Source organism: Puma concolor, chromosome A2 (genome assembly GCF_028749965.1).
Source record: "Puma concolor isolate L17-30 chromosome A2, mPumCon1.1.hap2, whole genome shotgun sequence".
In the NCBI taxonomy this organism is placed as follows: Eukaryota; Metazoa; Chordata; class Mammalia; order Carnivora; family Felidae; genus Puma; species Puma concolor.
Window position 1 is genome coordinate 51,438,189 of NC_141668.1, and position 26,311 is coordinate 51,464,499.

At 38.2% G+C, this 26,311-nt stretch overlaps 1 protein-coding gene across 3 annotated transcripts in view; it reads left to right on the forward strand.

Annotated features, from left to right (window-relative positions):
- The window catches only part of SKAP2 (src kinase associated phosphoprotein 2), a 182,980-nt gene that overhangs the window by 105,743 nt on the left and 50,926 nt on the right, over positions 1–26,311 (forward strand). For all 3 annotated transcript variants that reach the window (XM_025930011.2, XM_025930012.2, XM_086693985.1), the window contains exons 5-9: positions 5,876–5,953; positions 7,223–7,306; positions 17,945–18,069; positions 18,948–19,011; positions 19,361–19,483. In XM_025930011.2, the coding sequence (XP_025785796.1) occupies positions 5,876–5,953; positions 7,223–7,306; positions 17,945–18,069; positions 18,948–19,011; positions 19,361–19,483 (474 nt within the window). The remainder of the gene's footprint in view (positions 1–5,875; positions 5,954–7,222; positions 7,307–17,944; positions 18,070–18,947; positions 19,012–19,360; positions 19,484–26,311) is intronic.

The following is a 26,311-nucleotide window of genomic DNA, read 5'->3' on the forward strand; positions in this document are numbered from 1 at the left end:
CCAGTAAAAGGTGATATTCAGAAATCTAGCAGGGATTTTATACAAAGTCTAGATTGAAGAATCATAAAACTGTGAACATATTAACACAGCAAAACTCATAAATCATAATAATTTGTTGATAATAAGATAGTAAAAATGAGGCTTTGGATTCCTTAGAAGTGTAGCATTTAAACGGGACCCCAAAGGTGCATACCAAAAAATAAAAAAAGGTAATGAAAAGCAGTTGTCTATTTTGAAAATGTCTCTGAAGCACTCTCATCTCTTGACTCTTACTCATAGTTCCACACGAAGAGCTAGGTAGGCAGAAAGGAAACTAAATAAAAAGTTAATTCCAGGACTTAGTAGTTAGAACTCCTACAGATTAAAAAAAGAACTCTCTAAATTGTGCTTCAGAAATGGTGCCTCACTGTAAGTCTTAGAAAAAAATAAATGTGTTTAAAGAGGTGTCAGACAGGGATATACTTGCAAGTGTGTGTGTGTGTGTGTGTGTGTGTGTGTGTGTGTGTGTGTGTGTGAGAGAGAGAGAGAGAGAGAGAGAGAGAGAGAGAGAGAGAGAGGAGGAGTGGATTAGGTGACATGGTAGTGTTGGAGAAGGCCCAGGAATTGTGCATTGAGACACTCAGTGCCAGACAACATTGTGAATTAAGCAAGATTTTGTTTATTTAGATTATTTTGAGAAAAGACGTACAAAAAAGAAAGGATGGTCAGCCCTCTCTCTTCCCTCAACTCTTCCCCACCCCCCAACTCGTAACTCGCTCTCTCTTCTCGCCCTCGCTCCCTCTTCTACTGAAGGGATTCCCAGGATGTTCAAAGTCTTTTCTTCTGAGTTAATCATTTTGTGGTATATTTCAAGTAAAACATTCTGTGGTCTACACCTATTTTTCCACTTTTTCCTATCCTCTCTGCAGGAATGCACCTGTCTACCTTACAGTGCTAAGATAGGTTTTATACCCAGCCAAAGTAATGTGAAATATACCTAAGTGATACTTCCTAGAAAAGAAAATTTTTCTCTGAAGTTGAAATAATTATTTTTCACTTCAAAAAATTTTATTTAAGTAAATAGTTAAAACTTTAACTTCTTAAATACATTGCAGGTATTTAAGCATTCAGGTATTTTTCTTCTTAGATTCAAGGAAAAATGTTAAAACAATAACATAATAAAGTTGCTAAGATTGGGCAATACCTTAGTTTTTAGGTAATTTTTTTTTATTTTAATACTTTGGAATTCTCCATTTTTTTTTTTCAGATTCTAGAATCTACTCCTTTAGCTTGCTGGTATACTACATAGTTTATTTTTAAGGCAAAATTTTCCAGACACATTTTTGAACTCTTGAGTTATCTTTTTTTAAAAGTGGCCCTGTCAATAAAATACCACCCTAAGTATAAGAAAATTCCACTTCTGCCTTTTTCCCACTGAGTTGCTAGGAATATAGTAGGCACTTGATTCTTGTTTATTTGAATTCATTGTGACCTTGTTTGTTAGCATTTTGCATGTTTGAAATTCCCAAATTATAAATCGGAAAAGGACCCATTCCTTGGCCATTCTTGTAGGGAATGTCTAATATTTTGAGCTGCTTTAGAAAAGCCAGTAGTATTATATAAGAAATACATGCTCGTTTTATAAAAAGGAAACTAATCTTTGTCAGTATATGCTTATTGTCTCAGAGTACCAAAAACTTGTGGCCACTTAACCTATGAAGTAATTGTCTGCCATATAAATAGGCTGCCCTAGAGAACGGGTTAATTTTTTTTCTCCTCTTAGTTAGAATATAATTTCTTCATCAACTGACTTTCACCTAACCAAAAGGAAATCTTTGAACTGCTTTAAAAATAACTATAATGCTTAACCCATGCAATTACCAAATCATGCTTTTTTTCCATCTTTCTGATTAAAATTCTCTAGGCATTGTTAAGTAGTCTTACATTTACATTGGAACCCCTACGTTTGTATTAATAGGTACAGTTACACTAACATGTAGTACTGATATTTATTTGTGATAATGAAAACTAACATTTTTTATTTATTTATTTATTTATTTTTATTTTTTATTTTTTCAACGTTTATTTATTTTTGGGACAGAGAGAGACAGAGCATGAACGGGGGAGGGGCAGAGAGAGAGGGAGACACAGAATCGGAAACAGGCTCCAGGCTCTGAGCCATCAGCCCAGAGCCCGACGCGGGGCTCGAACTCACGGACCGCGAGATCGTGACCTGGCTGAAGTCGGACGCTTAACCGACTGCGCCACCCAGGCGCCCCTGAAAACTAACATTTAATAAAAGCCTACTATGTGTCAAAGGTTTCAGGCTCCGCGCTAAACTGATTTCGGGGACAAGGCATGAATTTTGGTAGTGAAATAGAACTGGCAGTGTAATTGTGAATTTGTTGTTGTGTAATTGGCTAAGTTGCATAGTTTCCTGTAGTGAGATAATGTAATTTTGGTGTTTGGCAAATGTTTAGCGGCTCTGTGTTGTTGCCTGCCAGACAGGTTTATATTAGCTTTACCTTCCTTTTCTTCGTGTATCGTTGTACCTACATTTGCAGACTCTTAACTCTTTGTATCAGTCGGAATGTTCTTCAATGGTGACATACCGTTGACCGTTGTAGGTGTAGTGATATGCAGTCTAACTGATGTGAGAATGCATGTTTTTTAAAGAGAAATTACTACTTGTCATATCTTGTTACCAATTTTCAATTTCTACCATTAAAAAGTATGAAGTGTTTATATAGTTATGGTGCTATGCAAGTAATTCAAATGGTTCTTCTAAGAACTTAAAATCTAAAGTCCTTAAAGGGATTACTATTAATAAACCTTTTTTGAAAAAATTCACATGTGCACATTAATGCACGTATAAATGCATATAAAACATAAATAAATACACTTTAAAACTTCACACGTGCATTGAGCAAATCCTAGATATTGGACATATAGCAAATTTAGGAAAATGAGATTTCAGTCAGAAAAACTTGATTTTTTTCCCCCTTTAGGAATGACATAAAAGATTTTATATTAGAAACATGAAATTGAAGTTCATAATAAGTATTGCTTGTGACATCAAATTTTATTGTGATTTATCAGGTGGAAATCTTTAAGGCAAAAGCACTAGGTTATGTGTATATTCACTTACTAACTTCTCATTCCCTTTTCATGTTATTACTCCTCTTTCCTCTCTCCTCCTTTTTTTTTTTTCCTTTTTTTTTTTTTTTTTGGACCAGTACATTTCTAAACTAGAAAATTATGCTAAAGGCACCGGTTTCCCTTCAGAAAAAAGTTTTCTTTTAGGATTTAGAGTGTTTATTTTTTATGTGAAGAACATTTATTATGCCCCAATGGAAGTGAGAGAGTCATGGGACGACTTTGCAGTGAGCCTTATTAGCCATGTGGAGGTAATTAATGCCTCCCATGTCCAGTTAAAGCAGCAGCATCAGACCTTAAGATGGAAAAGTGGCCTCTTCTTCTACAGTTTAATTTTATCTAAGACGAACAGTGCTTTAGAGTTTGTTTCCATCATCTTAAAGATACAGAAATATTTATAGGATGTGTGCAGTGAATATTCTTGGTTTTACTACTGTGAACAAACCATTTGTAAATTTTTTCATGACATACAATAATCGTGTTAAAATATTTAATGAATGTGTTTGCTTTCTCATTCTGAAATGCCACCCGTATGATGCTTCTTGCGATGAGATTCTGTGTAGTTGACTTAAGAATTCTACATCCCAATTATGTAAAAGCCTGAACACAAGCAAAGAGCCACAGAAATTAAACTATGATCCTGCTAGTTGGAGAAGTGAATCCTTGACTTTCGGGAATCTTATTTAGAAAGAAAATTTTCCTAAATAATTTTATGTTAGCTAGAATTTCATGTTTCTATACGATACAATATTTCTGTTTACTTTTTGTCAGTGTAGCCTAGGTTAAAAAAAAAGTGCTATTCGTCATTATTTTTTTCTTTTTTAAACACCTAAATCAAACCATAGTTACCTTCTTTAATTTAGTGGTTGACTAGGACTTGTTCACAAAAATAAGATTCTTTATGTGATCTTTATTCTATGTTCAAAAATACTATAGTAAATAACTTTTACCTTTGTATGGATCAAATTTATTCTGAGAAAAGGAAACACGGATACATTGACTGAACAACTACTCAGATGTTTACATTGGCTCTCCCTAAAATTTTATATACATTTCAAAATCAGTGCACTGTTTAAAGGTATATTTTAATGATAATTGTTTTGTTCATTGAGTAAAATTGATCTGCCAGGGAACTGAACTTGGTACTTTAATTAATGAATTTTAGAGAGACAAGGAGGGAGGGAGGGAGGGAGAGGAGCAGAGGGAGAGAGAGAGCAAGAGCGAGCAAGAAAGAGAGAGAGGAGAGAGAGAATCTTAAGCAGACTCCACGTGCAGTGTGCAGCCCAACACAGGGCTGGATTCCACGACCCTGGGATCATGACCTGAGCCAAAATCGAGTTGGACGCTCAATTGACCAAGCCACCATGGTGCCCCTTGGGTTTAGTTTCAAGCTTTATTTCTTAAAGACAAATATCTTTATTTTAAACATTATTTCTTGAAGAAAAAAATGTGATTTTATAATTACTGCGATCCCTATACTATTATTAAAAAAAACAAAAAACTTAACCTGGTAATTGTGTGATGAATCTGTACATAATAAACTTCCTACTATTTGTACATAATAAACTTCCTTCCTTTAAAAAAAAAAAAAAAAACACCTTAGGGGCGCCTGGGTGGCGCAGTCGGTTAAGCGTCCGACTTCAGCCAGGTCACGATCTCGCGGTCCGTGAGTTCGAGCCCCGCGTCAGGCTCTGGGCTGATGGCTCGGAGCCTGGACCCTGTTTCCGATTCTGTGTCTCCCTCTCTCTCTGCCCCTTCCCCGTTCATGCTCTGTCTCTCTCTGTCCCAAAAAAATAAATAAACGTTGAAAAAAAAATTAAAAAAAAAAAAAAAAAACACCTTAAAAAAAATCATAAGCTGTATTGATGTTTTTTCCATTGGGTGTATTCCACAAAAACTTGTATTGGATTGGTTGTTTTCACTTGTTAGAATTCTAGTAAAATGCTGAGATAACTGTATTATATTTCTAATGAAGTTTGTAAAAATATTGAACACTTGTGAAATGATTGAGTAACCTATTATTCATGACCATGAATATATGATTTCTAATTGACTTAACTTTTGGCTTAATCTTTCATTTTTTTGTAGGTATCTAATATTTGTTTGTGATAGTTCTTTTAGGTCTTTTAACCTAGTTTTGGACTCTCAGATGTCCTAGAAAAACCTAAAGCATTCAGTTGAATGTCTACAAGGTTTCTCCTTGAGTACAACCAAGAAGAGATAGTATTTGCTATGTATTTAGGGAAACCAATTTTGGCATTTGATTTTTTGGGGAAAAATCATTTTATGATTTATTTGGTAGGAATGGAGATACGCAGGTAAAAATCAACAAGCATTAAAATCCTTGAAGAGTTAATCTAATATAAATGTAAAGAAGCATATGTGATTTGTTTAAAATTCCTAACTTCTCTCTCAGGGGTTTATGGCATTCATTGATAATAGTTCCCCGATTGTTTCCTTATAGAAGGTAGATCGTAAAGTATTGCCCTGTAGAGATTATCTAGCTACATAATATTACTGTATTTGAAGGAGCATAATATATTAACATATAGGCGCTCAGAACACTTTTTTGCTCTTGAGATTTATAGGAGAGGGACAAGTTTATGAATGGACAAAGCTAATAGACTCGAATTTAAATAATTTCGGTAACGAAAAGAATGCTGAATCTAATGCAGTCTGGTACTTGGTTTTTCTAAGATGGATTACTCACTACTTTTTTTCCCTCTTCTACTTCCTACAGGAAACCAGTTTCCTCCAATTGCAGCACAGGACCTTCCTTTTGTTTTAAAGGCTGGCTACCTTGAGAAACGCAGAAAAGGTAAACTGTAAGATTCTAATGAAAAATCTAAAAATGGCTTTATCCTTGCATAAAACATGCTTGCAGTATACATGTGGAGCCAATATTCTCTTTAGGTGATTAAAGCGTTTTAAGACTGTAAGAAAATCTGAACAACATTATCCAAACCACAAAATACAGTTTTTAGTTCTATATAATTTTTTTTAAAGTTTACTTATTCTGAGAGCAAGAGAGAGCGAATGAGCGGGGGAGGAGCAGAGAGAGAGGGAGAGACAGCAAATCCCAAGCAGGCTCTGCACTGTCAGTGTGGAGTCCAATGTGGGGCTTGAACCCATATTTCATGAGATGATAACCCGAGCTGAAACCAACAAGTTGGACGCCTAACCAAATGAGCCACGCAGGCACCCTGCTCTGTAGGATTTTTAATAACAGAACACTTGGTCAGGTTTCTGGTTGCCAATCTTGCTTATTTGTAAATGATTCAGGAGCTGTTTCCTGCCTCTTAGAGGAGGGCTGCGGGCCATGACTGTATTCGCAAGGATGGGATTTCTCACCATTCTCCCACCCAGCTGAGCAGCAGGTTATCCCACACCAGACCTGGCTTACACCATGTCTGCTATGATTCCGATCAAGCCTGGCATATTGTCTACCATTTTCTGTTATTCATTCAGTGTTCCTCTCCATTGGCCATGATAATTGGGAGTTGACCATATGGTCTCGCTCTTTCAGCACCAACATATAACAGAAATGAACTATGGAGGTGGTGGTATCATATGGGAAACAGAAAACAGAAAGTCCCTTCATTACCATTTTGCTTTTCTCCCAGGTAGTCCCCTTGGGCCTTTCTATTTATATTCCATTTGCTTCCCTTGGTTTTCTTAGCTGAATTTTAAAGCTGAGAGAGATAGTAGCAGTCATCTAGGTCAACTCCTCCCCCCTCCTCCCCCACCCTTTTATAACAGATGAGAAAAGGAGACCCAGATGAATCCCTTCTCTCAAAGCTGTGTAGTCAGATGTCCTTTTGACTGTCCCTGTCAGGAAGGTGTGTCAGCCACAAGTGTCGCAGTCCCATCTCTGCTTCACTTTATTCCTTTTTAGCTTTGTTTTTGTTTTTTGGTTTTGTTTGTTTGTCCCTTGGAGAAGAAGCTACAAGTTAATTAGTTGTAGAATTTTAGAGCTGGCAGAAACCTTAGAAGTCACATTAACGATTTTTCGTTTTAACGGTGTTACATTTATACTATATATGTAATACATAGTATCTAAACTGTTCCTTTCCCCCTTTTATTGTAGATCACAGCTTTCTGGGATTCGAATGGCAGAAACGGTGGTGTGCCCTCAGCAAAACTGTATTCTATTATTATGGAAGTGATAAAGGTAGTGTTGGGGTTCAATCATACTGACTTCTATTGTGGAAGGGTTTTAGGGGCCATTTTATACCCCCTTTTTAGTACAGAATAAACTGAAGACAAAGGGAGAAAGGCTAACTGAGCATTTTAATATTTATAGTCTAAGACTGTGTAATTCTATTTTATTCTTTGCCGAATGCTCCAAATTCCAGAATTCCCTAAAAGTTAACACAGTTGTGTTTTATTGAATTAGGAAAGAGATGAAAATTTATGTGGCTTTTCATTTTAGGAACTATTTATCAGCCAAGGTAATGTAGAATTTCTGGAGGAGTTAAGACCATTAGGGTTGTGAGAGTTTTGAAGGGAGGAAAAGATATTTTTTTTTCTTTCAGATGTTTTAAAAGAGACATTTAGATGAAATGAAATACGTGCAATACCTTTCTCAGTTTCTTTTAAATAACAACAGCAAACACCTATATAGAGAGTGCTATTCTAAGCGCTTTAGCTATATTAACTGGTCCAGCAGCAACTCTGTGAGGTAGGGACTACTATTAGCTCTGTTTATTTTGCTGTTGGGAAAACTGAGGATTAACTGAGGTTAAATAATTTGGTCAGGGTCACAGAGCTGGTAGGTGGCCAGTGTGGGATTCGAGCCTAGGCTTATGGTAGAGTCCACGCTCTAACCAGCAATTTGGAAACATTAAGACATTTTATAACTTTTACTTGCTAATTAATACATCTCTTGATCACAGCTCACATAATTTTAAGTTCAGTATTTGAACGAATAAAGCGTAAAATATTGAAATTTAAAGAATATCAGCTTCCTTAGTTTTGCTTTTTTTTCTAGGGAAAGCAAGTCAGAAGTTGAATATTATAAAGTAAAGGTAATGTAGAAATAGCTAGCATCTGTTTCTGGAAAGGACCTGTAAGGAGAAAAAAGGCATAGAAGTCCAACGTCACTGATTCCCATGGAATCATTTACCTTATCAGTGTTTTTTGGAAGTTTTGTTTCATTTGACTTCACTTGCAGGGTTTAGGTTTTTTCCCTTATTCTAGAACCTTGCAGATAGGATCATTGTACATATTTCAGATAAATTTGAAACACATAGGTGATGCTAGAAGTTGGTCTTACCTTTTGGCAACTGGCATTAGCAAATTAAGAATTAACTTAGTGGTTAGTTTGCATTACATCACTAATTTACAATAGATTCCAATGGAACAATGGCATCAGCGAAGTATAAACTATAAACAGCTATCATCAGGCAGCCTTCTTTCTTCTGCTAAGGGTAAGTAGGTGATTGTATCAGAAAAATTAACCCAAGCTCAGTTATTGATTACCATAGGTCGTAAGTATAAATGATTATGACAAATATAGTATGCACACCATTGTGAATTGAGATCAAGATCTTACTTTTCCACAGAGAAAGACCTTCTATTTCATAAGACTAGGGGAGAGAGGCTTTACCTCCTTGTCACTCCGGCTCAGTTAGGTTTCTCATTTCTCTCTCTCTTTTTTTTTTTTTTCCTTTATTTTGAGAGAGAGAGTGGGGGAGGGGCAGAGAAAGCGGGAGAGAGAGAATCCCAGGCAGGCTCCAGGCTCAGCACGAAGCCCAATGCGGGGCTCCATCCTGTGGCCAAGAGGTCATGACCTGAGCTGGTATCAGGAGTCAGATGCTTAACTAACTGAGCCACACGAGCACCCCCTCATTTCTAATTTCTTTAAGACGCCATGACTACTAATGTTCGTTTCCTCCACTCCTTCTCCTAACTGGTATATACCAAATGTTAGGCCAGAGATTAGCAAGAACTTTCCCAAAACTTAAGGAAGGTTTATATTTGTTTCAAGTAAGTATATTTATTTCAGTAAATAAATTCTAGTTATTTGTGGATGCTATTAGTTAAATTCCTACTTCTGTTCTTATTTGATGGGACCTTGTGGCAATAACATCTTTGGCATTTGTGTTTTAACCATTTTGTGGTACATTTAGCCACCTGTACCACCACTGCTTTTTAAAAATTACTTTTCTAGTGTTCCTTTCTCATGTGGGTATTTGAAGATCTGGTGTATATTTCCATCAAACTCTTCCCTGTTGTTATGAAGTCCCCGTTGAGAATTCAGGTGTGTTTTTGTGGTTCTTTTGGCTGCTTCCTTTAGAATTTTTGGCTAGTTCTTCTTCGGGGGACTCAGAAAATAATCTGTCTTTGAACACTTTTTTAATTTGGCGTGATGCTGAGTTCCTTCCTTTGTATCCTTTTCTTTCTAGGAAAATGTACCTGTCACGTGAAAGTTTTACTTTCTTTTGTGAAATTAGATAGCTGATTTGTACAGCCTGGTTTACTATACGTATGAACCACTTGTCTAGCCCTTGGAAAGAGCTATTTAGATATATGAGAACTGTAATCCTCCAGCTAAGCAGGATTTAGATAAATGGATTATAGAGGCACAGAAGGAGTCCATACCACTTACTAGGTTAAACTGTACTTTGTTACTATTTGACAGATAACATAATTCACATTTTATAACTTACGGTGTGTGCCAAAAAACATTTTGACCCATCAGGGTAGTAATGGCTTAGAAAACGTAGTTCCAGCCTCTAGGGAAAATAATGCACTTACCTTTGTACTCATAAATATCATTTATATGTATTATTCATGGTCATTGGCTGCCCTTAAGTATATATACAGTACATATTTTATCACTTTATGAAATCACATCCATCCTTTTATCTCCTTCTTCTTCCTTTGATTTCACAAATCCTATTCATCAAACTTCTTAGGTCTTAGCTATTCAGAGTGCCATCAAGGTAGTCATTCATTCACTCACATTGATTCATTTTTTGGTTGAATAAATATTTATTGGCTAGCTGTAGATACTAGGCACTGAGGTTCCAAAGATAATCCAGCCTTAGAGATACCTGAGAGTTTTTTTTTAATGTTTATTTATTTTTGAGAGAGAGAGAGAGGGGCAGAGAGTGAATGGGGGAGGGGCAGAGAGCGAGAGGGAGACACAGAATCTGAAGTAGGCTTCAGGCTGTGAGCTGTTAGCAAAGAGCCCAATGCGGGGCTTGAACTTACAAACCGTAGGATCAGGACCTGAGCTGAAGTTGGACACTTAACCGACTGAGCCACCTAGGTGCCCCTCATTCTCTAATTATCATAGGAGGCTCCAAGAGGCTAATATGTATAGGATAGTAAGAGAATCTTTGTGTAATGTTTATCTTAACAATAGCTATATGTTATGTTAGTCTAATAGACCATATCATAATTGTCCGATTTCCAGTTGTAGAGGAAAACAGTAGGTATAGCCAAAAAAAAATAGAGGCAGGCTTTAGAGTCCCGTTTTACAGAAATGCCTGTAATTTGTTTATTCCCTACTACCTCGCGCTACCTTGTTTTTTAATTGCGTGTATACCTATGGTTGAAAATGTGTTCAAAAACCACTTGATTTTTATGCTTGTGGTGTAATTTTATTTTAAAGAAAAACAGAAGGTTTTGGAAATACCTCAGATTTCCTGCCGCAAGACCATATGAGCCGCACTTTTAATTCTAACTAGAGTGTTTCCCTTTGGACTCATATATATTGCCCGGGTTTATTAGTCAGAGCCACTTGGGGCCCCTAAGTAACCAATATATATGTAGCATATAGTATTTTTCATTTAAAATAGTAATAATTTGATATTTCCTCACAGTATAATTCAAAACACCAGAAGTGTATTTCACGTGGCTGAATTAGCACTGGCAGCTGTATTTCTGTGAGCTTTACAGACAAGGAAAAATGTTCATATATCTTTACCTGAGGGCCTAGAACAACTTGTTAATCAGTTTGATGAAGTTTAATGCAAAGGCTTAGTGTTAAGGGGCATATTTTCCTCTTTCCTACTAATAATAAGCATTAAAACATATGGAAATAAGAGTTATTCACCCAGGAGAAAGGCCTTCTTAAATATAAGAAGCAGATGTTAACAAAAATTTCTGCACGCATTGTATGTCTTTCTCTTCGCTAGCCATTTGTACCAAGTTAACATTCTTGGTATAAACAATAGAAACCAACTTTGACTCTGCAGAAAAGGAAATTATTGGGAGAATATTGGCTCTCAGGCAGAATTGACGGGAAGGCTAAACAACCAGGCTCAGAAAGCAAGGACTGAGAGAGGTAAGGTACCTAGAACTTCAGCCCAGTCTCTGCCCCCAACGAGAGTCTCATTGGGACACACTGCTGGCCCTGCCATTGTGCAATGCCACAGACACGAGGATGGTGTCAGAGCTCTCCCCTGATTCTTTTGTTAGTCAGTTTGGATTTAGGTTCCAGTTCAGAGCATCTGATTGACTGACCTAGACCAGGGAAAAGCCTCCCTCCCTCCCTCCATCTTCTGTGGTGAGAAGCTGGCTCTGGCCCCCAACAATCTCAGGACTGACATAGGAAAGATACTTAGATGTCAGATGTCAGGCATCTTCAAATGACCAATGCCCACAACCTGTAGGGATGCTAAATGATCTGAAATTATTTAGTTGCTGTATTTAGTAGGAATTATTTAGTTGTTATCTTGAAATTGGTAAGAGAGTGGTTGGTGTTTTAAAACCTGTTTTCTGAGAGCCAGCAAAAAAGAAAAAGCAAGCATATTTGTAAGAAAAACGGGACTGATTGGATTTTGGTAGGTAGCGATGGAGTAGAGGGAAAGAATATGGGGCAGTGGATGAGGAAAAAGGAAGAAATCAAGAATGATGCTCCGTTTTCTGGTTTGGAGTCTTCAGTTAATGGAGGTGCCATTGATCGAGAAGGAGGACAGAACAAGAAAGATCACAAGTGTTGCAGGAGTGGAGATAAGGTGATCTCCATTGTGGGCATGTTCTAGTCATTGTGCCCATAAGACATTCAAGAAATGAAACATATATACTGGGCAGATAAAGATTTGGATGTAAAATCCTGAAGCTGGACTAAAAATAGGGAATTATGAATCACAAGATACGAACAGAAGTTGAATCCTAAGGATTGGGTAAGGTTGCCCAGAGAAAACCGTAAAGCAGGAAAAGAGCAAGATTTAGAACATAATGCATCATGGCTGTTTAAGAGATAGACAAGGGTAGAGGGGCCCATGAAGCAAGCTGAGAAAGTCGGACCCAAGTTGCAGAAGGAAATGCAAGATAGCATTCATTTTCTCTAGCAAGATTTCATAAATTACATGTTCTAGAACAGTGGTTTTTCAAACATTAGTGTGTGTCAAAATCACCTGGGTTGCTTGCTAAAACTTTGGTTTCCCAGACCCACACCCAGAGATTTCCACACAGCAAGGGCAGGGTAGTAGCCATTTCTGCATTTTTAATAGTCACCCAAGATCTAACATAGTTGGCGATTCTTGAAATATACTTTGAGAAACATCTTTCCAGGAGACAATGTGAAATGGTTGAAAAAACAAGGCTTTTTTCAGACTTAGGTTAGGGTCCTGGCTTTTATAATCTACTGGTTATATGGCCATGAGCAAATCAATTATTTTAAGATTTGTTTTTCCATCAGTGCTGGGGATGTAATAAATAACTTCTTCCTCTCAGAATTATTTTGTGGTATAGATGAGATATGTTATTAAATTCCTGGCCTACAGAAGGAGCTCAGGAAGTGTGAGTTGTCTTTTGGACACTTAGCAAACCCAGAACACAGCTGTAAACCTAAAAGCCAGTGAAAAAGTAGAAGGAAATTGCTATCATTAACCTCACGCATTTTGTTTTGTAAGAGATCAGAGCCGCCTGCTTTTTACCTTGAACCTACTGAATTAGAATTGTGTAAAATTAAGTTACTGATTTAATAGATTTTATTATCTAGTTTCTCCTGGCAGACTTCAGTTCTGTAGACATTAAATTTGAACAGCATGATATGGGCAAGGTTAAAGTGTGAAATAGAAGCTGAAGGAAATTTGATAGAGGGACAAATACCTCAAAAATCCTGAAGGCATTAATGTTATAAAAGCTAAATACTCAAATAATACTACTAAATTGTCAAGAAAATGTTAAATTATGTTTGAAAGAATTGTTTGAGAAGTCAGGGAAGTATATCTTTCAGAAAGATTTCCATTATAATGACTAACATTTTACAGATGTTTGGCACTTAAAGGAATAAGCTTCTGCTATTTCGGAAGTTCCCATAAATGCAGTATTTATTAGTCTTTTGCAGTTTTGGGTAAATCAACTTATATGACTTAATTGGCATGTTACTGTTTTTAACACTTCGTCTCAAGTCAAGAAGTGTTCTTGAAACTATCCTAGAAGGCATTGTGGAATTAATCTACATATATATTATTATGGATTGCCATATAATGCTATGGTTTTCTCCTTTTTCTCTATCTGGAAGAGATGCTAATGTGAAGAGAGAGGAGCAGAGTCTTATCAAAGCCATGACTACACCCATTTCATATCTTGAGTTTTTTGTCCCACATTGTCTGATTAGAAACATGGCTACTGGGGTGCCTGGGTGGCTCAGTCAGTTAAGTGTCCGACTTCGGCTCAGGTCATGATCTCATGGCTGATGGGTTTGAGCCCCGCATCAGGCTCTGTGCTGACAGCTCAGAGCCTGGAGCCTGCTTTGGATTCTGTATCTCCCTCTCCCTCTCTCTCTGTCTCTCTCTGCCCCTTCCCCACTCATACTCTCTCTGTCTCTTAAAAAATAAACATTAAAAAAATTAAAAAAAAAAAAAAAAAGAAACATGGCTACTTTATGGTCATGCATGTACAAAAGCTATTGAGAAAGAGAAAGAATTATGAATTTCCCTCCATTCTCTTCAGCCTTTCTGGTTCCATACCTTTACCCTCACTTGCATGCGTATATGATTATTTATTCCCAAATAGTCAACTGTCAGCTGAATAGGTCTAGGTATTGGTTTATTTTTATTATTAGTTTTACTTGGTTAGAAAACACTGCCTTTTGTTTTGTAGTCTTAGTCTTTCTTTGGCTGAGTGAGGTTTTCTTTTGTTGTATCTTTGGTTATCGACTCTGTGTTATTTGTTACTCTTCTTCTGGATCACCCATTTTTTCTTACGTTTTATTTTTGTTAGTCTTCCATGTCTGTCATCTTTCTCTTTTGTTTCTCTTCCTCCTTATTTTTTTCCCTACCTATTGGGGTAGAATGTTTGAGGTATATCTGATTTGATTTTTCAGCAATGTTCAAAATTTTCAACTTTTTATCACTTTAATAAATCATTTGTTTTGCTGCTGCATTTTTCATTTCCTTATACGGTATTTTTCCCTTATTTTCCCAGCTCTATTCCAGTTTCTGTCACAGCCATCTCTCTTTTATTTTATATTACATTGTTTCATCTTTCATCTCTCTCAAATTTTTTTTTTTTACTTTTAAAAGATGCAGAATAATTTAAGTTTATATCTGTTTCTCCTTGTGCGCTCTTGCTTTCTATATCTTGAATGCTATGTTATGTTTTTGTAGCACATGGTATTTTTTGGCACCTGTGTTAATTTGTTTGCTTTTCCTCTTTTACTTCTGTCTGGATGTTATATATCCTTGTCTCTATAATCTGGGGTGCTTACTTCTGTGTTGGATTCGTGGCGTTTCTCTGGCTTATCTCACTAGAGAGAGGTTGGTTATGTCTTCCTCTTAGATTCTAACAGAAGATCTGATACAAAGCCCCGTAGCATATTTCTGGGGGTTTGGTCTAAAGTGGATCAGCAAGTCTAAGGAGAGGTCACCTAATTTGGCTGCCTGGTTGTCTTATTTCTAGATAATCTTGCACAAGAAAGTTTCTTGCTCCCTGCAGCTCTTCTTAACTCAGTCTTTATAGTGCTGATTTTACATCTCCAGATGTAAACCACTCCTTACGCATTTCCATCCCAACTGATGTTACATTGCCAAGCATTTCAGACCCAGGCTTTAAATGAGATGGACCAAGTGATGAGAGCATTTGAGCCCTTGTGCAGCAAGGGAGCCACGTTCTTTCATCTGGTCTTTGAAGTTCCTTTTTTTTTCTTGGAAAGTTTAAAGACCTCTCTCACAATTGCCCTGTGTGGCTTTAGTATTTGGCCTCTGACAATTTCCATTTTTTGTAATGAAATCTTTTGTCAGTCTAGTGGATCACTCACAGGGTAAATATTCCTGGAGCACTTAAATTTGTATTGTGTGTATGTGGGGGGGTGGGTATGTGTTGCACTGGGAAGGCAAGAAAGGTCTAGTAAGGTGTTAACTAAATTTTGTCCCACCATACCTACAATACTCCCTCAGTTGTTTTAAGAGCTCAATATAAATTTTTTCCCTGAATGAATGAATGACTTAGTCTTCTTTAAGGATTTAAGGTTAAGCAACAATGCTTAACCATTTATTATTTTAATAATCTTTCCCCAATATTATTTTTTCAGTTAGATGTTTTGTAAAATGTGTCCTGGGAGTACCAGTTTCATAGAATGTTCTATGAAAAAAGGGTTCCATGTACAAATAATTTTGGGAAAGGCCATGTCCTGCATCCCTCTCGTGGAAATGCAAGCATTATGTAAATATATTAAGGGCCTCAAGAAGGCCTGGATTAACAAAACCTGGTTAACTCTTTTTAGCTCAACATTTCCCGAACTTATTTTGTCATAGAAACCTATTAATACCTCATAAAACACACTATGAGAAACGCTGCTCTAATTTTTGTTGTTTTTTTCCAGAACATCACAGAGTATATTGTAGGCTTTTTCCACGAGGCAAGCTTCTAATTTTTAGATCATGGAAAGAGATGTAAATTATGACTTAATATGATTAGAATGTCCAGATTTCAGTCAGGAATTTCTAACTCAGATTTTTTTGTCCTCATTTGATGTTTTGAACAAGATATGATCTTCATAACTTTTTAAAAATGTGTGTTACTTCAGGCATTAAATTAGTATATTTAAGAAAAGGAGATAAATATTTTATTGGTGCACAGAGCCAAGAGGCCCCTCCACCCCATGATATGGAAGCATTTCTGTATTTCCCCCGAGCTCAGTAAAAGAGACAGTTGCCCTTACTCATGATTTTAATATTGTGTGTTAATCTAGGAAGTAAATATATAGTTGTACAGCTTTTCTATCAAAATGGTATAACTGGCTGAGTCGGAAAGCAGACTAATTTTATTTCGGTTTCATAGTATTAAATCTTTTCTTGTATTCCGACTTTATTTGTCTTTAAAATAATATCTGGGGGCGCCTGGGTGGCGCAGTCGGTTAAGCGTCCGACTTCAGCCAGGTCACAATCTCACGGTCCGTGAGTTCGAGCCCCGCGTCAGGCTCTGGGCTGATGGCTCAGAGCCTGGAGCCTGTTTCCGATTCTGTGTCTCCCTCTCTCTCTGCCCCTCCCCCGTTCATGCTCTGTCTCTCTCTGTCCCAAAAATAAATAAACGTTGAAAAAAAAAATTTTTTTTTAATAATATCTGACTAAAGCTCAAGTTGTCTTTTCTTTTGGATCTTCATCATGCAGGATTCAGATGTGCTTTCCTAGTTTACCATTCACTGACTGGCTAAGAAGCCTACTTTTCTTTGGTTTTGTTTCAGCAACTAATACTTCCGTGCAGGCTTTACGTCCCTCTCCATCCAAATGCTTTGTTTTCCACTCGTAAGTTTTTATAATTAGTAGTTTTGTTTTGCTTTGCCTTTTATTTTATGCTTTTAAATCACTTCTTTTTATGTTTACTTTTTTTATTTTAGAGAGAGAAAGTGTGTGAGCAGGGTAGGGGGAGAGGGGAGAGAGAGAGACAGAGAGACAGAGAGAGACAGAGAGTTCCAAGTAGGCTCCGCGCTAAGCGTGGCTAAGCATGGCTTGATCCTGTGACCTGGAATCACGACCTGAGTTGAAATCAAGAGTCGGATGCTCCACAGACTGAGCCACCCAGGTGCTTTGCTTTGCTTTTTAAATTTACGGTTTGTAAAATTTCAGTTTGTACCAATTTAGGAGATATTTTTTGGGAAGAAAACCTGTGATTTAGAGCTTTTCAGAGGTGGGATGTTGGAAGGCGGTAATGAGAAGGGATGGTGGTAAAAAAAGCCCAGTGAGTTTTCGACTCCAGGTTTCCCCACTGGCTCATAAATCTGAGAGAGCCATGGATTTGTAGCAGGTTTTTCTAGCAAGTTCTGAGTTCCCATTCTTGGATTTTCCCTACACGTAAGTATCCTATTTCCATACTTCCGTCTGAATAAGACTGTATAAAAATAAGACTGTGTAAGACGTCTGCAGACGTCTTCCTCTCATTCCCTAAGATATCCTTTTTAAACCCAACCATCCCCAATACTTCTGTAATTTTAGAATTAAAAGTGTTAGCTAGAAATATTATTATTTTTTTTTTAATTTTTTTTTTTCAACATTTATTTATTTTTGGGACAGAGAGAGACAGAGCATGAACGGGGGAGGGGCAGAGAGAGAGGGAGACACAGAATCGGAAACAGGCTCCAGGCTCTGAGCCATCAGCCCAGAGCCTGACGCGGGGCTCGAACTCACGGAGCACGAGATCGTGACCTGGCTGAAGTCGGACGCTCAACCGACTGCGCCACCCAGGCGCCCCTAGAAATATTATTTTAAACATTAAATACTATGAAAACAATACGAACAAAGCATAACCCCTTCCAAGAATTGACAAAGAAAATCTAAATAAAAGATAATCAACTGGGCATTTATATTCACTGCAGTAAAGGAAAGTCTGACTTTCGTTTTATCTTCAACAGACAAGCAACAGAAAGGTGAATTCGCAATAGACGGCTACAATGTCAGAATGAATAACACCCTCAGGAAGGATGCAAAGAAGGATTGCTGTTTTGAAATCTCTGCTCCTGATAAACGGATCTATCAGGTTGGAGTTTTTGTGTTGTTTTGAAATTAAGTTGATAAAAGGTCCTGATTTCATTTATAAAGACATTAACATTTCGTTAAAACAACCCTCCTTGACATGTTAATAACAATAAAAAATACTGATCTTTATACAGTGAACATTCATATAAGAGGAAGTACATTTTTTTTTAAAAATTTCAGATTCGTTCAAGTGATACCTTCTCGAAAGTGAACAAGCGAATATGTAATTTATCAACTACTTCACATGTTGCATTTTATATCTGTTTTAATAGAACTGTGTGATTACTTAAAAGAATTACATAGCAGAAAGAGTAAAATTATCAAAAGAAAAATATCCGAGCGTTAATGCATACTGTATTGCTTAGGGTTGTGGGAGAAAATGAAGTTAAAGGCACATATCAGCTCTGTGATTCGAGAGCTATCAGCTAGCATCAATATGGAATGTATGTTTAATAAGTTTTAAATATCTGAGATTGCAGTTGAAAGCCAGTTAATTAAGTTGTCAGGTAGTGTGTTGGAATCTGACAAGAACATTTTTAAGGAAAGTGTACCCGGCAGTCTAAAGAAATTCATGGGTGTCTTCTAATTGTCAAGGGCAAATTTTGTTCATCAGTTCTGTCTTTGACATTGATGAAGAGAAGCAGCTTTTTTTCCTGCACAGCTGCCAGCTGCTGATCAGAGTTTCAAATCCATCATCCTCTGCTTCAATTACGTAAATTTGTCAAAATTAACTGTACATTATAAGGAGCATCCTTGCAAGAAAAGTAGTATGAGACATGAAAAGAATTACTAATGGTCTTAAAGAAGTGATAAGAGTGTGACATGCCTTTCATATTTCACCGTGGGGATTTTTCTTACTCTTGTTTATTTTTTTATCAGTTCACAGCAGCGTCTCCCAAAGATGCTGAGCAGTGGGTACAGCAGCTGAAATTTGTATTACGCGGTAAGAGCAATCAATCGGACTAGTCACGGCAGTCTTTCAATACTGAATAACTGAATGAATTTGGATTTTCAAGTATAAAAGGTCGTTGGCTCCTATGAGGACGACCGAGGGAACATGATGGTGCACTTCAGAGCTATAAAAGTGTTTCTTCTCTAAGTACCAACTGGCAACTTTGCAATTCACACATTTGTGTAGTGATCATTTTTTTTTTTTTAACAGTGTTCCAAGTTAAGGATATAGCATTTGATAATGTCGTGACTCTGTAGGGCTGCATCAGTTTAGAAAATATGGTTTTGAAAACCACGTTCGCGTTCTTAAAAAATTTGCCTGATGAACCACGTTTTTTCAGACATGGGATCTGATGTTATTCCTGAAGACAACGACGAAAGAGGGGAATTGTATGATGACGTGGACCATCCTCTGCCAACCAGCAGCCAGCCACCTGATGATGAAATTTATGAAGAACTTCCAGGTATTTATCGTCCGGTGATTCATTTAAAGATTTTAGGGCTTGTTTCATTTTTTCTCCCCCCCCCCCAATGTCATATATCATCAGGTTGACAACTGGAGCGGAACATGGTGAGCTATTAAAAACAAGGACAAAGAAAATCCCTCAAAACCCTATTTTATGAAAAGCGTTCTGCTTGAGGTATTTCAAGCGCGTGGATGTACACTCATGGAAAGTGAGTGGGATGTTAAAATGAAGCAGAGACAGTCCTAATCTCATGGGACTTTTGGCTCATTAGCATTGTTTACGCGACATAATTTTTTAATTAAAAAATCGACTTGCCTTACAGTTTTTTCCCACCAACTCACACATTGTTTTTTATTTATATATCTTGGAACTTGCATTAACCAGAAGTCTAATGCACACCCCATATGTCAACAACTTCTGCCTCGTATATTTCTCTCTGCTGTGGCGAATTGCACTGTCTTAGAAGAATATTGTCAAACTATCAACAAAAGCCTTTGAGGCTTGAAATTTTCTTGCTTGATATTTTATCATCGATATGGATAGGTTTTCTTTTTCTGCATTTGCAGGCATTGTTGAGTGTTTATATGCCTCAGCATCTCTTACATAACATAAAATTAATTATCTATTAGCTGTTTGACTTGTAGTGTTGAGGATCAAGCAGGACACAGAAAGATAGACATCTGGAACTTAGGGTACCTAGAGTGGGAACGCATTCAGGGAATCACTGCATTACTAAAACTATAGGTTGAAATGAGCTTTTTTCTAGCTATTAAAAAATCAGTAGAGAAGAAAAAGGGATTATGAACAATGTAAGTGAGATTTAACCAACATCTCATGTGGAGAAGTTGTTTTTCTCTGAATCGAATGATTTGACAACGTAGGATAAACCTTTAAAATTGGTTTCAGAAATGCTTAAAATGTTCCAAATTAACGTGCAAATATCATTTTCAGTGAAGTCAGTGGAGCATAGTAATAACTAGCGCATGGACCTTAGAGTCAAAGTTTAAATTTGGGCTGTGCCATTTACTACCTCAGGGACCTTAACCCTTGTCTTCTCCCTCATCTATAATTCTTCATCTTCATCTATAAAATTCCTTTTTTCTTCGTCAATAAAATGGGGATAATATCACCGTGAGGGGAGTGAGGTGACTGTATCTGAAACTCTCAGCACTGTGCTTGAATCATGATAAGCCTGCACAATAAATTGTAACATCATCGTTATTGTTTTCATTATTGTATCCAGTAAATTCTTTTTTTTTTAAATTTGTTTTTAATGTTTGTTTATTTTTGAGACAATGCAAGAGACAGAGTATAATCAGCAGAGGGGCAGACAGAGGGAGACACAGAATCTGAAGCGGGCTCCAGGCTCTGAGCTGTCAGCCCAGAGCCTGATGCGGGGCTCGAACTCACAAACTGTGAGATCATGACCTGAGCCGAAGTCGGACGCTTAACCGACTGAGCCACTCAGGCACCCCTATATCCAGTAAATTCTTACAAGTGCTTATATGAGGGTGTAAGAATGGTTTTCTGATCAAGTAAGAATTAATGATTGTAATGGTATTATAAATTCAAGTACTACAGAAACGACTCAAATATGCATCTACATATTGTTTTTTACTGCCCATGGAAGATGATTAGTCTAAAAGCACAAGTTTGTGGGGAATAGTAATCTGGACATTTTTATTATTTTAATGGGGCTATATGTTTATAGCCTTTTCCTTTCTGATTTATCCTAGGGAAATGGCATCTGCCATAGCATTAGTTATCCTCAAGTCAGGAAGAATATTTTCTGGCTGCTTGTTTTTAGTCACACCATATCGTTAATACAGTTATTTGAGTTTGAAAAATGTCCGAAAGAGCTTGTGAGAATGTATACTGATGTAAAATGGAAGCGTGCAGTGCCCTTGAACGTGGTATTACTGTCGTACACACTGTATTCCTTTAAAACCCTGCAAATGAATGGGTTACGTTACAGCGGTCGGATTGTCTGTTAATTAAGTTCTGTGTTTCTTCAACTTGACCATCCTGTCCCCACCATCCCTCCCCGCCCCCCCTTTCATAACAAAGGTCCAAGGAAGCTCTCCTTTAGGTGGCTTGAAATCTTGAAAGGATGAAACATCTTGTGTTTTCTCTCACTGCAGATATGCTGCTTCATCGCTTTTTTTTTTTTTTGGCCGAGGGCCACATAATTGTTGGAAATAACCGTTACTCCTTAAGGAGTCTTCCTTCTTGCAGAGGTGCTGGAAGAAATCTAAGCTGCTCTGGGATTCCTTGCCCCTGCCTGGGATCCCAGTTGCCGTGCAAAGTGATTGAGCTCCATAGACCCTGCAAAAGTGCCCCTGGGAAGGAAGCCGGCGTAGGCGGCTGTGGATCGTCTACTTCTTGCTTCCCCAGTGCACCCGAGAGCCGCTTCAACATCTGCACGGCGCAAGCTTGCCCAGTTGGAGCCAGCCGCTGCAGAGGGGATTTTTCTTAGCGAAAGTCCTCAAGTCGTCTCTCCGAGTGTGAGGGTTTTTTTTTGTTTGTTTGTTTGGTTTTGTTTTTTGGACTAAAACTAGAAAGTCACTTTTCTTTCTTTAAAAAAAGGATGTCCCATTCAGGATAAACGTTGAGGTAGTTGCCTTCCCCCCTGTGAAATACGAATATAATTTGGAGAGGAGGTGAGAACAGGGGAGGGGCAGTGAACGCACTCGCGAACTGTGGGTATTTTTCCAGTTCTGGACCAAAAACTACTTCTCTCTGAAGTCTGACTGGTTAAATTCCAAGAATTAATTCCTGCTACCATTTCAACGCACTTTTCTATTACACGTGGTTGAAAACCAATCCCCTTAGTTGAAAGATGAGGCGTACACATATGAAGAAAAATCAAAGTTTTCAGTGTGTTACTGTAAATCACAAGGTTCTTTTTCTGAGAAAGTAGAGTTCTCACTCTAAAAAATGCATTTTTTAAATGTAAGTAAACCTGTAGTGTTTAAGTCTTAACGATAAGAAGAAAACATTGTTTAAAAAATCGCATTGCAAAATATCCCTTGAAAAAAATGTTTGGTTCTGTGGGACTGTAAATAGTTGCCTTGTAATTGTTTTTCAGTGAGAATCTTCTAACTTTATTACAGGAGCTTCTCTTTCATTTCTTGTTCATTAATTTTTAAGTAACTTCACAAAAGAGTAAGAATAAATTTGTAAGATTTCTTTGTGTTTAGGGGATTTATGCATATGCAACTCTTCTGTAAGAGTTGAAAGAGTGCCATTTCTGGGGAGTGGTAAAGCCATCTGGCTTTTCTTCACATACACTAATGGCTTCAACATCTCTTATGGCTTAGGACGCCTTAGCCTAGGTCAGTCAGGTTTGCTTACATTGTGGTATTACTATAGCATATTTGTGTTTGCACAGCTAATATATTGATCAAAGCGTGTTTACTGTTTCATAACACGGTAAGGAGTTCATTTGGCTTAGAACAGATTTCAGAAGTCACTGCTCATTGTTTTCACTAGAAATATAGAAGAATCGTTTTTATTTGATTTTTGAATCTTCAAAGAGGAAACAGGGCTTGAGAAATTGCTGCAGAGATCGTCACAGCTTGCCTTTCTCTTCTAGTTACCATGTCACTTGATTTTTTCCCCCCTTTAATGTCAGGAAATTGTGTAGCGACAACAATTAAGACTTTCTAAAGATAGAGACTGAATAGAAGAATCAGCCCAATAACAAGAACGGTAACCGCCCATTAGCCTATTAAGTCTATAGCTTTACAGCTACAGGGGAATTGCCTTCGAAGTTCTTCTGGCAAGTGGACTGGAAGAGACAGGGCAACATAAAACAGGAAGACGAATTTCTAATTCCATTAACCTATTTTTTAAGTGTTAATTCATTTTTTTTTTTTTTTTTTTTTTGTAATGACAGATTGAACTATTCTGAGCCAGAAGCAAAGGATATTTTTATCCTTTGGTCATTCAAATACATTTAAAATGTATCCTGTATCTAAAATGGAATATAAAGTAAAATGCAGCTATAGATACATGTTTTTCAAACTATTACGGATACATAAAAAAGAACAGTGTTGGGTTACTTAAATCTGAAGCGGTTTCTGGCAAGTAGACACGAATGCTACATTAATCAGTAAGTGGTCCCAACCCCTGCCCAAGATACATTTTAGCTTTGCTTTCCTGCTGAATCCTTATCACTCCTATTACAAAGTTAATATCAAGAATATAGGGGAGTCTGGAGTCTCTGATATTAACATCACTGTAAGGGAGAACATCTATAAGTTAGGGTCACTGCACACTTTCAATTGTTTATGTTTTGGTCTTTGCTGAATATAGATGTGACTTTCGTGTTGTTTATGTTGCCTGTTTCATGATATGGCATGAAGCTGTGGAATAAATACAGTTGTGACTATCACGTAGCTTTTTCTCCACCTTGCTGTTGGCATTGCAGCACATCTCAAAACCCAGAATACCTGCAAAGCACAAATGTCTACTGGTAGAAAGATAAACTAACCCATTTTTGCAACTGGGAGCTCCATCAGTGGTCCTCAGCCACCAGAAGTTTTGGCCCTCCGGGTACCTATAATGATTTCGGAGGCATTTTTGGTTGCCGCAGCTGGTGTGTGTGTGTGTGTGTGTGTGTGTGTGTGTGTGTGTGTTACAAACATCAAGTGGGGAGAGGACAGGGTTGCTGCTAATGTGCAGGGCGCAGGGCAGCTGCCACAACAGAGAATTATCTGGCCCGAAATGTCAATAGTGTTGAGGTTCAAACCCCCCCAGCCACACGCATGTAATAGAAAGCTTTCGGTTTATCGCCTTCTTATCTGTATCTCTCGAGTGATAGAAACCCATACCCACGCTCCGTGTAGGAGTTTGTTTTTATGGCCACAACATGGGCCATAAACATATACGTAAACATATACATAAACATATATGTTTTCTTACATATAGAAAACTAGGATTACATACAGCGGTTCTGGGTTACAGAGGACAAAATGGACTCGTCTGTCACTCTTTCCTTCAAGGGATTGAACTTCTGTCAGTCTTAGCGTAATGAGAAAACCGTGAAAGATGACAAAGGAGGGAAGCCTTTCCTCTGTTTTCATGAGCATAATCTGTGAAGGAAGAGTCTTTTTTTTCGATACTGCGTATATGTGTCTCTCTCATACAGATACTTGGCTTATAATACTCTGATAAGGCTGCTCTTTTGCAGCTGAAATGAGACCAGTGGGTGAGGATTGGGTCTTCTGAAAGGGAGTCAGGCCTCCTGGGAGAATGCAGGGCCGAGCAACTCCAGGGCCGCCTGAAGTTTGGCTCCTGTGGGACTTCTCTCCCTTCTCCCTTCTTGGGCCTGGACTTTGCAGAGGTTCATGGGCTCGAGATGGCGGGAAGACAGTTTGTGTCCCTGGAGGTGGGCAAGGAGGCAGTGAGGCAGCCCCACGAGGGATAGTGAGGACGGGCTCACGTGAGTGTGCTTCACAACAAGCCACACCAGGTGCTTCTTCCTTATTCTCTCTTCATTTCTTTTTTGCTACTGCCGAGTTTTAGCTTCTAAATCTTGATTTTCCAACAACGCATGCTCACTGGGAAAACCTTAAACATGGCTGACGTGCACAAGACAAACCCTCTGCCCGACGTAAACATTAATGGTTTGATATGCATCTTTTGTCTTTTCTTTCCCATTTACAAACATACAGATGCATATACAGATCTTTGTAAAATAAGATCCTTTACGGGGCACCTGGGTGGCTCAGTCGGTTGAGCGTCTAACTTCGGCTCAGGTCATGATCTCACAGTTTGTGGGTTTGAGCCCCGCGTCGGGCTCTGAGCTGACAGCTCAGAACCCAGAGCCTGCTTCAGATTCTCTGTCTCTCTGTCTCTCTCTGCCTCTCCTGCTCACACACTCTCTCTCTCTCTCAAAAATAAACATTACAAAAATAAAATAAAAGAAGATCGTTTATTTCATTTCCTTTTTTTTTTTTTTTCCAACGTTTATTTATTTTTGGGACAGAGCGAGACAGAGCATGAACGGGGGAGGGGCAGAGAGAGAGGGAGACACAGAATCGGAAACAGGCTCCAGGCCCTGGGCCATCAGCCCAGAGCCTGACGCGGGGCTCGAACTCACGGACCGCGAGATCGCGACCTGGCTGAAGTCGGACGCTTAACCGACTGCGCCACCCAGGCGCCCCTCATTTCCTTTTTTTTGACTTTATTTCCTTTCATTTCCTTCCTACTATTATTTTCTTCCTTTTCTCCTTCGTTTTTCCCCCTCCCTTCCCTTTTCTATTTCCATCCTTTGTTTTCTTCCTTGCTTTCATTTCTTTCCTTCCATAAATATCTTGAGCACCTGCTCCATGGCAGACACTGTATACAGGTGCTAGGAACCCCCCTGTCACTCCTACATGGGTCCTAAAGGGGTGCAGCTATGTTTCCCTTTCTGGCCCGAGCCTTGACTCACTATTGCACCCTCAGTTCCCTGTGTTTATTTATGTCTTATGTATATACGCTCTTTTCATGTCTCATGAGTTTGTTGTGCTGGCTTTTCTGATACAGGAATCCTGTCTTCCAGGGTATAGTGTCAGAACTATTGTGACACCTTCTCTCAGACCGTCCCGCTCCTCCCCTCTTCCTCTCCAGCTGCTCTTTAGCTTCTGGCTCTGCCCCCTGCCCTGCACACACAGAACACCTTTCCCTATATCTGTGACCAGTTAATTTGCTGTGATCGAGAGCAAGGACTTTGAAGGCAAACCTACATTTGAATCCCGGTTCCGCCCCTGCCTGTGTACGTTAGCCAAAAGGCAAGCAGACACAGGAGAAGTGGCAATGCAAGAAACAAGAACATAG